General features: G+C 34.8%; 4 protein-coding genes across 5 annotated transcripts; 2 read left to right on the top strand and 2 right to left on the bottom strand.

Moving 5' to 3' along the window:
- Nucleotides 1-529: 529 nt before the first annotated feature.
- Nucleotides 530-2727, top strand: LOC109864030 (acylphosphatase-2). The gene is made up of 3 exons (XM_020444829.1): nucleotides 530-994; nucleotides 1326-1452; nucleotides 2496-2727. Exons 1-3 carry the CDS (start codon nucleotides 922-924, stop codon nucleotides 2608-2610), a joined length of 315 nt encoding a protein of 104 aa, XP_020300418.1. The 5' UTR covers nucleotides 530-921; the 3' UTR covers nucleotides 2611-2727.
- Nucleotides 2728-3285: 558 nt separating this feature from the next.
- On the bottom strand, nucleotides 3286-9405 carry LOC109864025 (rab3 GTPase-activating protein non-catalytic subunit). The gene is made up of 18 exons (XM_020444820.1): nucleotides 9067-9405; nucleotides 8874-8984; nucleotides 8710-8791; nucleotides 8502-8619; nucleotides 8229-8430; nucleotides 7837-8164; nucleotides 7288-7719; nucleotides 6436-7184; nucleotides 6160-6360; nucleotides 5694-6081; nucleotides 5534-5628; nucleotides 5184-5432; nucleotides 4894-5067; nucleotides 4618-4799; nucleotides 4245-4466; nucleotides 3861-4151; nucleotides 3585-3737; nucleotides 3286-3485 (listed from the first exon to the last, which is right to left on the bottom strand). Exons 1-18 carry the CDS (start codon nucleotides 9149-9151, stop codon nucleotides 3333-3335), a joined length of 4215 nt encoding a protein of 1404 aa, XP_020300409.1. The 5' UTR covers nucleotides 9152-9405; the 3' UTR covers nucleotides 3286-3332.
- A 537-nt stretch (nucleotides 9406-9942) lies between these two features.
- LOC109864015 (BLOC-1-related complex subunit 5) lies at nucleotides 9943-11768 on the top strand. Of its 2 annotated transcripts, none has more exons than XM_020444792.1 (3): nucleotides 9943-9976; nucleotides 10431-10916; nucleotides 11002-11768. In XM_020444792.1, exons 2-3 carry the CDS (start codon nucleotides 10603-10605, stop codon nucleotides 11504-11506), a joined length of 819 nt encoding a protein of 272 aa, XP_020300381.1. In that variant the 5' UTR covers nucleotides 9943-9976; nucleotides 10431-10602; the 3' UTR covers nucleotides 11507-11768. The 2 variants fall into 2 exon arrangements, with proteins under 2 accessions (XP_020300381.1, XP_020300379.1); XM_020444790.1 differs by lacking the exon at nucleotides 9943-9976 and adding an exon at nucleotides 9984-10364.
- A 5-nt stretch (nucleotides 11769-11773) lies between these two features.
- LOC109864014 (coiled-coil domain-containing protein 137) lies at nucleotides 11774-12864 on the bottom strand. Its single transcript, XM_020444789.1, has 2 exons — nucleotides 12675-12864; nucleotides 11774-12612 (listed from the first exon to the last, which is right to left on the bottom strand). Exons 1-2 carry the CDS (start codon nucleotides 12752-12754, stop codon nucleotides 11799-11801), a joined length of 894 nt encoding a protein of 297 aa, XP_020300378.1. The 5' UTR covers nucleotides 12755-12864; the 3' UTR covers nucleotides 11774-11798.
- Nucleotides 12865-13534: the final 670 nt, after the last annotated feature.

Here is a 13534-nt window from a genome sequence, read left to right as displayed (position 1 = left end):
TAGCGTCAACCACGAGACCTTGGACAATGACGATAATAGATTAAACAGGATCATATTATAAGTAGAATGTAACCTTCTCCCACGTATCCCGTACACCCCGTAGATTTTGCTCGGACAATTATTACGTCATAACGTACTAATAACTAATTAGCTGAGGTAATGACGGGACAATAGGCGGCAGGCACGGTGGATGGGAAGTGCTTAGTTCGACGTTAAATGCTTGGTCCCCTGGCCTACATTTAATGTTTCGACAATGAACTCCCGCGCGCTCACAAAGAGGGAAGAATTGTTTTCTACGTATATCGAAATATTGTGAAATCAATTGTTGCTGATGACATGACAATTATTCTTCTCTTGTATTTGTATTTATGTGTTGTGATGCGATTAGTAATACCTATTCTCTATAATATTTTTTATATAATAGTGATTTTACTATGTTTTACATATATATATGTATATATGTGTGTGTATATATATATATATATATATACATATATACATATATACATATGTATAAATCATGTAAATTATATATACTTACTGTATAGAGTTACGTATCAAATTATGACAAAGAAATTTTTCTGTATCTTGCGTTTAATATATAATTTCCTCAATCTTTAAAAGAAATTATAGATCGTCGATCGATTGCATCTGAATCAATGTCAAGCTAGTGGGGTGATCTATTTGGGGATGCGCGACGAGACACGAACGTCGTGCAACAAGAACCAGTCAACGAGTCGTGGCGAAAGGTGAAGTCATAAGACAAAAACAGTTGTTTCGATCGACGTGAGCAACGAAATTTTCCAATCAAATTTTCTAATCTACATGCGCGTGCATTCTGTTTGACACTTGGTCTCTTGACAAAACAATACTGCGGATTAACACTATACCAACGCAATATTCTGCTAAGATTCGAACAGGATGGCGGCGGATGATCCCCTTTGCCGAGAACCTTTGGTATCTGTCGAATTCGAAGTTTTTGGAAAAGTACAGGGTGAGTATATTATCAAATGTTCAGTAGCGTGCTAGAATACATTAGCTCTCATCCGAATACGATAAATTGTCCAAACCGGAGCTATCTATCTGCAATTGCATTTCTTTATCTAAAGAGTAACCGTTGCAAGAGACAAAATTATAATACTACTAAACACTAATCGTATGTTCATTTAACACATGTAGTTTCACGTGTAAAACTTTTCCAATTTTATATAATTTTCTTATACATATAAATATATCAAAGTTTTGTTTCTCAACGGTCGCTACGCGTTTGTTTAACAAATTTTACAAATTTAATTAGCATAAAACAAGAGCTTTTAAAATTACAGGTGTATATTTTCCGAAGTACGTAAGGGATATATGTTTGCAGTTGGGTATCTGCGGTTGGGTGAAAAACAGTAAAACCGGTACAATTCTTGGGAAGATGCAGGGACCTCAAGCGCTTGTCGACCAGATGTGAGTTAAATTTGTATCTCGAAACTTCGAATTCAAAAATAGCAAAACTAATTGAATTTAAAGTCATTCTTTATATTAAAGTAATAGTATCTTTCTAATTACAATTGATGGTTTCTCGACCGTGACCAACAATTGTCGTGTAACAAGCAATGTCTCGAAAATCGACTTTAATAATGATTTAATGAAGTAATGACGGAATGAGACGTATCACCTGTTTCCTTCGTCAGCGGTTGCTACGTTACAATGTCAAAGTACGTTTGTCGGGACATCGAGAGATGTCAATACAATTACTTTATACAAAAAAAAAAAAAAAACGGTTTAACATTTCTCAATATATCTTGAGAAATAAAAGATAATCGAGCTAGATCTCTCTCAAAGTCTGTGTGTGAATAAAAATACTATGCACACATTTGACTAAAAGTGTAAGATTGAATCCATTTGTCCTTGACAGAGAAATAGTTGCAGAGTTACGGTCAGATATAGAAGATATTTATTATTTTGAGATGTTAGCCAAACTTACTACATAATCTCGTTTCTTCTATACATCACGAACACGCGCGTAAACACTCGCGCGTTAAAATCATATCGAGGAAAAACGTACTTGAGTAAAAAAATCATTACTATCATTACTATTATATCACAATATTAGCAACAAATTCCACTTCGATATCTTCGTGTAAAAATATCTGAACTCGGTCTGATTAGTTGCTAATTATAATTCCGGAGCGTGTAAAGTGTTAGTGGTAAATGCGTTCGTACACAGAACGCACACTGAGTAAACGAAGTTGTGTGGTAACGAGTAACGATGTCAACGATGCAATTGGCAGCACGACAAACGCCCGCAGTATGACCTTCTTAAACTTGAAATCAAGTACTCTCGATTTTTTTTATTAGGTAAAATTCTACCGGCAGGAAAACATAAAATTATATCTCAAGTTTTCACTAAAATTACATAACTTTGTAACAACTCATCTAAAAAAAATATATTTACAGTACAAATGTCAAATGTCAAATGTCAAATGTAATAAGTATTCAATTTCTAGGTCACAATGGTTAACGACAGTGGGTAGTCCAGGTAGTGAAATACATCACTGTGAATTTACCAATCGGGAGACTATCACAAAGCAACAGTATCAAGGTTTTGCGATTCGTTTCTAAGAGTATAATATTGTGTGTATGAGACTTTTTAAAGATAAAGGTATTATTATTATTGTCACAAAACATCTATATATTTTTGAAGAAAATGGTATATTTGATTATAGATAGATGGAGAGAGAGAGAGAGAGAAAAAAAAAAGAGAGAAAGAAATGCTCAATAATGATTAGAATATTTAAACTTCATATTCTCACTAGACCTTTAAAAACTTGATAAACGTGTTCTAATTTTCATGAAAACAATAAATATATATAATCAATTATACATATATCTTGAAACAAGAACAATCAATGCTCTTGCGAGACAATAGTGTTAACAGGAAATAATATATATACACTTGCTCTTTAATATAATTGCGTTTTTAAAGGTAAGTTTCACTTGACAATCGCACTAACAGTCCAATGGCCTTAATCAAATCAACCTGATCGTATATGCAGCCTACAATAGCGATCTCTCTAAGTGAAACGTACTCTAAATGGCTCACAATCACCGATAAAGTATATTTATAACAATTTCTATTACTTATTCTCATAATTTTGCAGATACTTATTACTCTGCGTGATAATGACATGTTTTTTTCTTCATTTTTCGGAGGATCATTTTCATTTCGTTGTATTAATACATGTATGTACAAATTAAATGACTTAATAAATTTTTTTGTAGCATGGCAACTTCATATTTTACGATATCTCAAAGAACATTCGAAGTTTGCAAAGTAGAGAAAATTAATTGTTACCTTCATAAATAAATGTTGCATCTAACATCAATTGTGCAATGTGATAGTCACAATGAGTTGTAGGTAAATGCATAGATATTCGTCGAATTAATTCAACATTATCGGCGTTCGAACAATTTGTACAAACTATCTCGAACACGTTCTGAAAAAATTGTAAGTTAGAAAGAGATTTAAAGTATTCAGCAAATGTATGTATGTATGTGTGTGTATGTGTGCAACACGAGATTTACGCGAAACTTACCAAGGTTTCTAAGTATCTTGTAAGTGACGGATTCATTCGTGACATTTCTTCCAGAAGATTAGGCGTTTTCGAGAGATACGCCATCATTCTTCTTCCGGCTATAGGTAATAAATTTGCAGCTAAGCGTTCGATGTCAGTTACCGCTATAGTTACCTAATATATTGTGAGCATAGACATAAATATTGCGTATAAACACGTAGTTGTAAGCAACTGTGTAATAACATATATATAATAAACAAATTTCCGATTTTGTATATTGGTCAATAAAATACTCACTTCTTCTGCTAAACGATCAAAACCGTTTATATACAGTTGACAGGCTTGATGTATCCTTAACTCATCATTATTAATCTTCCAAATAGATGCCAATGTCTGACATTTGCTCATCCATAAAACGGCTTGTGTCGAACTGACTGTTACACCATCCGTAGTTTCCCGGTGAATGAGTTCCATCGATGCTGTGATTACTTTACATAAAAATTCCGTACGTGTGTTATCTCTTTTATCGTCCCGATACCATGTGAGCATTGCTTTATCCGTTATGTCTTGAAAGAAATAGGGTTGTACCTACGCAAATAATAAACAAATATATATGAACACACATATCATATATATATGTATGAAATAACGTAGGCGTATATTAGCTCATTTCTTACTTACCACAGATTCGAACAAATTATTTAATGGTTTCAGTATCTTTAAATTAAGACATGCTATCATGTACAGAACATTAGCCACTTGTATGTGTAACAAGACCAAGTCATACCAAGCTGGTGATTGAGAAATAGCTAGAGCAGCAAACGGTTGCGGTCCATTGGGATGTCCATCCCATAATTCTTCCGATTTTATCGTTGTACTATCTCCTCGCTCGAGTATCTCAGCCTGAATAGCATAAATAACAGAAAATGAGTTTATATATGTTTATATAGAAAGTATATATATATAATAAATCTAAGAAGAAATATGTATTGTACTTTTCTCACACATACAATAATTTACATACAACTTTGCTATGAATTCTATATACACTAACATCGATAAATATATCTAAGAAAGTAACGCAGTGTTGCAAGAACGATGTCAATTGAATGTCAGATAAGCCAATGTCTTGCATACATAATCTTTCTTTCGGCAATTTTCCGAGTTTGTTCATTAGTTTCGCCGCTGTTTCCATTCTTTTTTTTATATGAAGCGTCCATAATAAGCAACAAACGCCTATTAAATATAAACAAATATAAACATGTAAGTTTAAACATCTGTGTTGAAAAAACTAATATTGTTGAAAGAAAAAACAGGAATCGCTGCTTACCGTGTCGCATATTTTTCATAGGTATTTGTCGTAAAACAGCCAAGGCAGCTGCAAGTGATTCTAGCTGAGTAACGTCTTTATTCCATGACATTGCAAACTCCCAACATAAATTAGCCAACAAAACACTACTCGTTAAACTATACGGGAAATGGCGTTTAAGCAAATTAATTTTATCTGAAAGAAAGACATTCGAAAGATATAAAAGATACATAAAAACAAAAAAAAAGAGAGTAAAATATATATGTACATATATTTCCAAGTTTCTATATAATATACTTTCTGGTTCTTACCTAAAATGCATGCTTCCATAGTTGCGTTGGCTTTTGCTTCGTCTCCAATTTCCACCGACAATGAAAGAAGTTTCGTTTGTTCCTGTTGAGGTACGTCAATTGCAGTTGCTTCATCCAGCGAATCAGTCAATTGTAAAGGATCCACTGATAATTGTAGCTGATCGAATTCCACATCAGTTGTGTCGATTAATCGCGCTGGATCGATACCCGTTGTGCTGAGCCATTTTGCAACCAGTTCAGACACTGAACCTAAATCACAAATACAAAAATAACAAGTATAGAATTATATACATGTTCAATATCACTGACTAATCAATCAGTAAACAATGAGTAATAAAATTTAAACAAACCTTTTCCCTTGGAAAAAATCGATGATAAAGAAATGTCATATTTTGTAAATGGCAAAGAAAAGAATTGTGTTGTTTCATCTGGTATAATTTGATGACTAAAATTAAAAAATTTTATTAGTATAAAGTTAAATGTGTATGTCAATGATAATGAGATACGCACCTAACTACAGCCTTTAAAATGGCAATATCTTCAAGATTTCCAATTAACACTGTGAATTGACAAGTATCCTTACTAACATTTTCCCATTCACTAATTGAACTGTATGTTTCATCATCCGGTGTGCTATCATTTGGTTTATCTTCATTAGTGTCATTTACTTTGGCCACGTCATTTCCATTTTTAATATCTTCTCCTTCGTTTCCGTTAGTCTCTAATAGTTTTTGATTTTGTAATTTTTCTTTATGTTTCTCTAGAATCATACAGATTGCTCTGCAAGCTAATGCGGCAGTAAGCGCAGAAAAAGGTTTTATAGACTCCGTTAGAATCGTGCGTACATTTCTCCACCACGAAGAAACCTCATTGTATTCGGCACATATTTCTTCCACATCTGTAAAAATTAAATTCATTGTGTGTGCCCGTTATGTGTAACGCACTTTACAAAATTGTATATATATATAAATCTTACCAACTAATAAACAAATAACATGTAGAAGCTGTGTAAAGCGTTTTAGCTCTATTTCCAAAGATGCAGCTTCTTGCTTGTGCATCCAATATATTAATGCCAATCGCATCAAAGTGGATGGTCGAATATTGCTGTCTTTCGCAGCTTGCTGCCATTTTTCTTTTACATCATTGGAGTACATCCATCCTTGATAGATCAATCGTGCTACAAATAACATTGTATATGTTTAATACATAATGTTATTTTCTACACAACGTAAAAAAGTCAAAACAAACTCACATATTTCGCATATTTTTTCCTCTTTTAATTCTTTTCGTAGACCAACAAATTTCGATACACCAAATTCGAAGCATGACAAAAATTCGAAAAATACTCTTTCGTCTTCTTTGAATTTAACTTTAGGTTCTACTGAAATGTCAGTATTCTTAAAGCTGTTTAATATTTTGGATAATTTAATGATATGATGTACTTCTCGTTCTGAAGTTAATAATATCAAAGATAAACTTTTAGCACTTGGTACATTATCAGCTGCCACAATATTATATTCAGGTGGAATGTCAAGTTGAGATTTAACATATTTATAAAATGTAATTATGTGCTGTAACTGCGTTGTCAACTGACAAAGTGTTTTAGCAGTAGGCTCTAATTCTTCTTCTCCAGACTTCATTGCAAAACAGTTTGTTGCGGCGAGCAAAGCGTTTGGCAAAATATGTTTGCTGTTCATTAAAACTTCTGTCGTTTGTATTTTAATTTCGTTTGTTTTTAATTCGCGACAAGTGTTAGTAACTTCAGCAACCAATTTTTCTTCATTAAAATCTTCTTCTCTTAGGAACGCTCTCAATTTTCTGAGCAGATGTATGTCACGTGCTCGTCTTCCATTTTTGCTGCTAAGAGCAAAATGAAATGGAACACAAATCTCCTTTAATCCCCCGAATGGATCCATAAACACACATGAATACTGTGGCTTATTCTTGGACAGAGTTCCACTATTATTTGCTCCCAAACAGCCATAATTAATATACAATAAACTACAACAACATCTTAAGTAAGTACCTTTTTACTAAACGAGAGCGACAATAATTGACATTTAGATAAAGATATAACAAATATATATATATGTATATAACTAACCGTCCATTTTTACTAGCAGTAAAAGTTGTAATTTTTGGACCCTGCTGAATATTCCAAATTTCTATCACGCCTTTCTTCGGCGCGTAGATAACTAGAAACATGGCGGTGCGCAATAAAGTTTTTCGTCCGGACTTATTGATGTTTTTGTGGATTCCACGTTCTTTTTCCTCGTCAACTACAATCCAACCACATTGAGCATCGCGATATCCCTTCCACATTCTTAAAGCCACGCCTCTTTTATTATTTATAAGTATTACTCTGCCCATGGCGTCAGAGATTACCGATAACATTTTATTTGGACTACAGACGATGCAATCACCCTCTCTCATAATATCGCTTAAACCAAATCGACAAGTCATTGTTTCCACAGATTCCTGAATGTTACCTTTTGACGTTTCAGATGTTGAGCTCTTGGAACCACTGCGGAACCACCTATATTTTCACATAAGAAAGAATCTATTATCTATTACATTAAAACAAATCAAAAATATTTTCTGCAAATGGTTTTATATTCTTATAAATGTTGTATATACAAAAGAGAGCACTTACGGAACAGCAGTACCAATAGCACTGGCCAATTTGCTGGCCATAGCGATAGCAACATCGGATAAGACAGGTGCATTCCCACCTTCCAGTGCATAGTGGAATCCTACAAATGGTCTTTTTCCTGTCGCAAGAACTAAGTTGTGTTGCGGTGCACTAGATCTGTATGTCGCGTTATAACCGCCACAAATCGAGGCAGTCATCAAATGATCAAAACTATTTATCGATGTTGTACCGATTACTTCTGAATCATTTGCAATGTCTTGATTTTTAAATGCCCATTTTTTGTATGACAAATTTGTAATTGGCGGCAAATCATTGCAATTAGCTTGTACTGTAAAAATAAAATTATAATTATTATAAGTAAAACAATATGTAATGAGCAATAACATACCTACCTCTAGCTAAATGATTTCTACAGGCACGCAAAGTTGAAAATAATGGAAATCCTTGCAATATACAGACACCACTGTTATAGGAAATGTAAATTTCCTCATTGAATCCAGTCTCTCCAGAGTGTCTTGGTGGACAAAATGATTGACATTTTATTCCTAAAACTGATTCATTATGGATCTGTTCTCCTAAGAGTAATGCACCTGTCTAAAAAAATGAATAAATTAATAAGAGATAAACTTCACTATGTGAAACAGCAAGTAACCATTTATACTTACTTCTGTATAAAATCGAATAAAACCAGTATTAAATCCAACAATTATGCATGTCCAATCTGGACCACTAGCCTTTCCTAAAGATATTAAAGGTAAACAAATCACCGAAGTTATCCATTCACTGAAAAATATAACTTTTATGTGTAATAATAATAACATTATCATATATAATACATATATATTTTGAGATATAAAAATTTCTTAAGCTTACTTTTGCTGCTGTGTTATTTCCCCATGCCATGTTACATGGAACTTTGTTTTTACTTCATTTAACTCTTGAGAATCCCATTTTGCTATTAATAATGTGTTATTAAAAATAAAAACTACAGATACAAATTTATGAAAAAAAGCTATAGTTCAAATAAGTAAACTTACAACCAAATATGATCATTTTTGTATTCCAAGCCATTGCAAGTACATCTCCAACAGATGACAGTGATACATGACAATCTTGGAGAGGCAGCTCATTGCTAGGTACATATTCAACTAAAATATATAAATACACGAAATTATAATAAAATACGTAAGTGCACTTACATCAAATCTACATATCTCATATCAAACTCACATTTGCTAATAGCATCGCCATAAAGCAATTTCTTTACTTTATCTATGTCCGGTATATGTGCTATTCCTTTAATGTGGCAGGCCATTTCGCTTAACTCATTTCACATACACATACAAAGTGACTTTGATAAAAGTTTGTTAGTCAACCCACCTAGATTTTGATGAAATTTGTGTTCATTCAACTCAATCACTTTTATGTTTCACCTTTCCGCCACTTAGACAACAGAGATGTTGTTAATCTCTATTACACGACGCGCTCATAATGTAAAAAGACAAAGTGTATCATTGCGTCGTTCCGTTTTCTTATCTAATAACGCCACTTCTTCAACTATACTTTTCTAATTTGGCAAAGTTATCGACTGAGTCAGTTTACCTCTCTTCTGATAACAGAGCTCTTGTTACTTTCTGTGATCCTGGTACGAAAGTTTGTACTTGTATTTTTTCGCTAGAATTTACCGATACAGAGACAGATATATTAGTGCCACTTTCTTCAATTTATGTTTTCCTAATACGACGACGTTATCGACAGCGCCAGTTCATCTCTTCTCTCTACTTTCTTGGTAAGAGAGCTCTTGTCGCTTCCTGTAATCCTAATAACACATTTGAAATTTATCCCGGCCGTAGCGGCCGACTTTCTCGCTTAAACTTCAGCGAAAAATGCTTGTATCTCTCACATTAATCATAGAAAATGAATGAAATTTTGCATACAAAGATCTTAGAGCTTTTACTGTAAAATTAGAATAACAAAATTCCAAAAGTAATAAAAATGCAAATGTTTCTAAAAGTTTAGCGAAAGAAACCATTTCGCTCAGAATTAAAAGATGTTCGCCCACATCCCTTCTGTCGTCTCAATACTTGAGGCAACTCTCTGATTGGTCAAACACCGAGCATGCTTGTGTTGCTACTTTCTGGTAATATGACAGATTTTCTAACCTCAAACGTCACCAATTTTACCGCTTTTGTATTACATTTACTGTAGCGTGGAAGAATAGGGTTATACTGAGAGATTAAGTGTGTCAGAAAGCCTTCTAGGGCTGAAGACATAATAAATATGGCATAAAACTCTTTCAATGTTAATGTTTAATTGTTCGCTTTGTAGGGCCGAGTGAACGCTTTCTTTCTCGGCCAGATTTTTTTGTTTCAAACTAAAATAAATTGATTGAGCACAAATTTATCACAAAATCTAGGTGACTTATTACAAATTTAGGATCGACTAATAGCAAACTATCAATAAAAATATTAATGTTGAAAAATGTATGTAAAGTAAAATGGAACAGCTCTATGTATGCATGTTGTGCGGTATGTATTTATATAACTTGTGACATCAACTAGTCATTGTTAAGCTCATATTTTGATATTTTACAGACAAACACAAACAGCAAGTGTCATCAACATAATATCAGCGAAAATAAATCAAGAGAATATTATATACTTTAAAAAAACAAAAAATTTAAATACATTCTGCAACTTTATTGAAAGACATAGTTTTATACAATTTTAATCTTCTCTTGAAATTAAAACTTGAAAAGTCTCAGAAATGGGATCTGAGCAGAGTTCTCAAAGTGGTGGTCAAGGTACTAGTGGTGGTAGAGCAAGAACTGGTCAACTCAGGCGTGGCAAAAGTGTTCCGAATCGTGAGAAAGTACCGGAAGATACACCACCAAGATGTATCAGTCCTGGTGCTAGTATTTGTTCTGATTCTGACCTTCCGTACATTTCTTATACTGTGAATAGACCTATTGGAGATTCACCAAAGATGACAAACAAACAATCACAACTATATAGAGGAAAGACTATCGGAGCTGGTGAGATATCAAGACGGAAAAATAGTTTGAGCGCTGCAACTCACAGGTACATATCAAAGTTCATTATTAAATGTTAGAGAAATCATTACTGTACAAAGTTTTAACTTAACTTTTTCCTACTTTTTTGTTAGCCATAAAAAGACCAACACAGACAGCAAAGTACACAATATTGTGGTGGTGAAACCTGCTCAAGCAGACCCTACCGCGGACAAAGATCCAGATTTGGTGAAGCTACAGAGTATTCCAATGTTCTTACCGATTATGCGTGGCACGCTGAACCTACCACCAGGTGTACGAGATCCTGAAGTTTTAGAGAGACTCGATCCAGTTGGCTTGTTCAACTTGTGTGCGCGTTATCAGCATCATTTGAACACAAATGCACAAATGATAGCTACAGAACAAGCTGCTCTGTGTATCAACATGGAATCTGAGCTGAATAAAATGTTGAACCTCGCCGTAGATCGGCAGAAGAGGTTTGCCAGATTCGCCGATCAGTTAAACAAGGTGCACGAGCTCAGCCGCCAGCTCACTCGGTGCCACTCGTTGCTCAATCAAACTCTTGAAAGCCTCGAAACGCTCAACAATCTATTGCCGGTGGAAGAGAGACTCGAGCCCTTTGTCTGGACCACAGGTTGAACCGAAGTCGAGTATAGAATACCGCACCTGATGATTGTTACCTTTATTCATTGTTTTAGCAAGGAAACCTATATTCTGTAATTACATTGTTTCACAAAGTTGTGACTATAAGAAAAAAATAGATTGTCTATATTAAGAATTTCAATACACTTGTAAAAAGCTTCACTGTATAGAGAATTTTAACACACTCAATCCTTACATACAAAGAAGACAAATAAAACATTAAGTTTAAGAAAGAAACAAATATACAATATCAAAATAATTTATTGCGTTTCTTTTTTTATTTCAGATATCAGCTTTTGTTAACTGATTGTTGAGATCTCAATTTTCTGTAAGAAGCAATAGCTTCGCTTTGTTGTTTCTCTAACTTTCTCCTTTCTGCAACAGGTAAATTCTTTCTCTTTCCAGATCTATCGATCACTCTGGAATTGGAAGAAACAGTTTTTGCATCTTCTAACAGAGAATGCAAGAGCAATCCTTTGGGCTTTCTGCCTTCATTGATGTCTTTCGACTTGATTTTTAACTTAGGCGGCTCATGTGCTACTTCGCCGAAGGCAACTTTGTCCTCTATCATTTTAAACTCATCATCTTCCAATTGTTTTTGTTTCTTCATATTCAGTTTTAGTCTCTGCTTTTCCTTCTTTGTCAGAGGTTTGGGTCCTTCGATTGTCTTTTTCTTCTTTTTGATATTCTTGTGCTTAGCCTGCAACATTTCAATATCAATGTCTTCACGTTTGCATTTTTTTAAGCCTTGTATTTCACCGCTTTCGGGATCACGCTCGATTTGAACGTTATATTTCCTCTCAAATTGGGTCTCTTTGAGAAAGGAGTGCGTATCTTTACACACTCGGTGCATGAATTTTTGACCCGATTCGCCCGGTAGCTGCTGAAACACCGGCACGACTTTTTCCGGCTTCGCCTTCGGATGCATCGCTTTAGGTTGTTGCTGACCCACACATATAAGCGCATTCTTTTTCTTCTTTCGCTTTTTCTTCAGAATGCTACTGTTCTTTGCTATTTCCTTCAACTTAATCACACGTTCCAAACTCTTCGGGATTTCCTGCTCGTTTATGTCCTTCGGCGCGGTATTCGTGCACGTTGCTAACCTAAAAGCCAACGTTAGAATCGCCAACGTCTCACCAACGTCATTTTATTACAAACAACTCACTCTGCCAGACGCTTAGCGCGCTGTTTTCCAGGATCCTTCACACCCCGGTGCTTCTTCGCTGGTATCTTGTGTCTTACCATTGTTCAGATTTTTTTTCTTGTTTTCTTACACAAACAACGCTTGTTTTGCGTTCGCACGTGTGCACGGTACACGTGATTTGTGCAATCAGCTGTTCGTGACGTTTCTCGAGCAACGCGTGTTCCATAGGACGGAAGTGTTTCCCGTAAAGTTCTTGAATAAATCAAAAGATACTAGAAAAAAGTTGGTAGACATGGCTTTGTAGTTTCTGTCTGAACTCATCCAGTTTGCCTCAAAATGGCGGCACCAATCACGAAGAGATATGAGGTGTTTGTTCGCGTCGCATGTGCTCCAACATGCTCTTATTTGCTCCAACGCGCTTATTTTCTATGAAACTTTAATAAAATTTCAAAACTTCTTTTTAATAAACTTTTTCAATAAAAAAAAGTCACACTCAGTGCGCACTAGTGCAGGCTATCGAATTTGCTGTTATGGCGCGTTGGGGCGAGTAGGAGCACGTTGGGACATGCGACGCGAACAAACCTACGATTGCGGGACTCTGATTAAAACATGGACCTAATGGACGGCGCGTGAAGTACAGTTTTGGGAAAGGGGGGTGTAAGCTAAGAGGCAGGAGGTAAGAAGGCTATTGTCACTTTTGCGGACATCAATATGGCTGCAAGTATACGGGATATTAGCCAGTTGTCATTATCACGGCAATAACCTCGTGGCTTGTGATATCACGTAGTTTTATTCAAGTGATCTTTTTTATAAAAAAAATGCCAGATTGCATTGTAACTGGTTGTAACAACCGATCAACACAAGTGCGCAAAACAAAAAAA

This window comes from Pseudomyrmex gracilis, unplaced genomic scaffold, assembly GCF_002006095.1.
Source record: "Pseudomyrmex gracilis isolate BER0280 unplaced genomic scaffold, ASM200609v1 scaffold_16, whole genome shotgun sequence".
Classification (NCBI taxonomy): Eukaryota; Metazoa; Arthropoda; class Insecta; order Hymenoptera; family Formicidae; genus Pseudomyrmex; species Pseudomyrmex gracilis.
The sequence above is the reverse complement of the archived record's forward strand: the minus strand, read 5'-3'. Positions and strand labels throughout refer to the sequence as shown.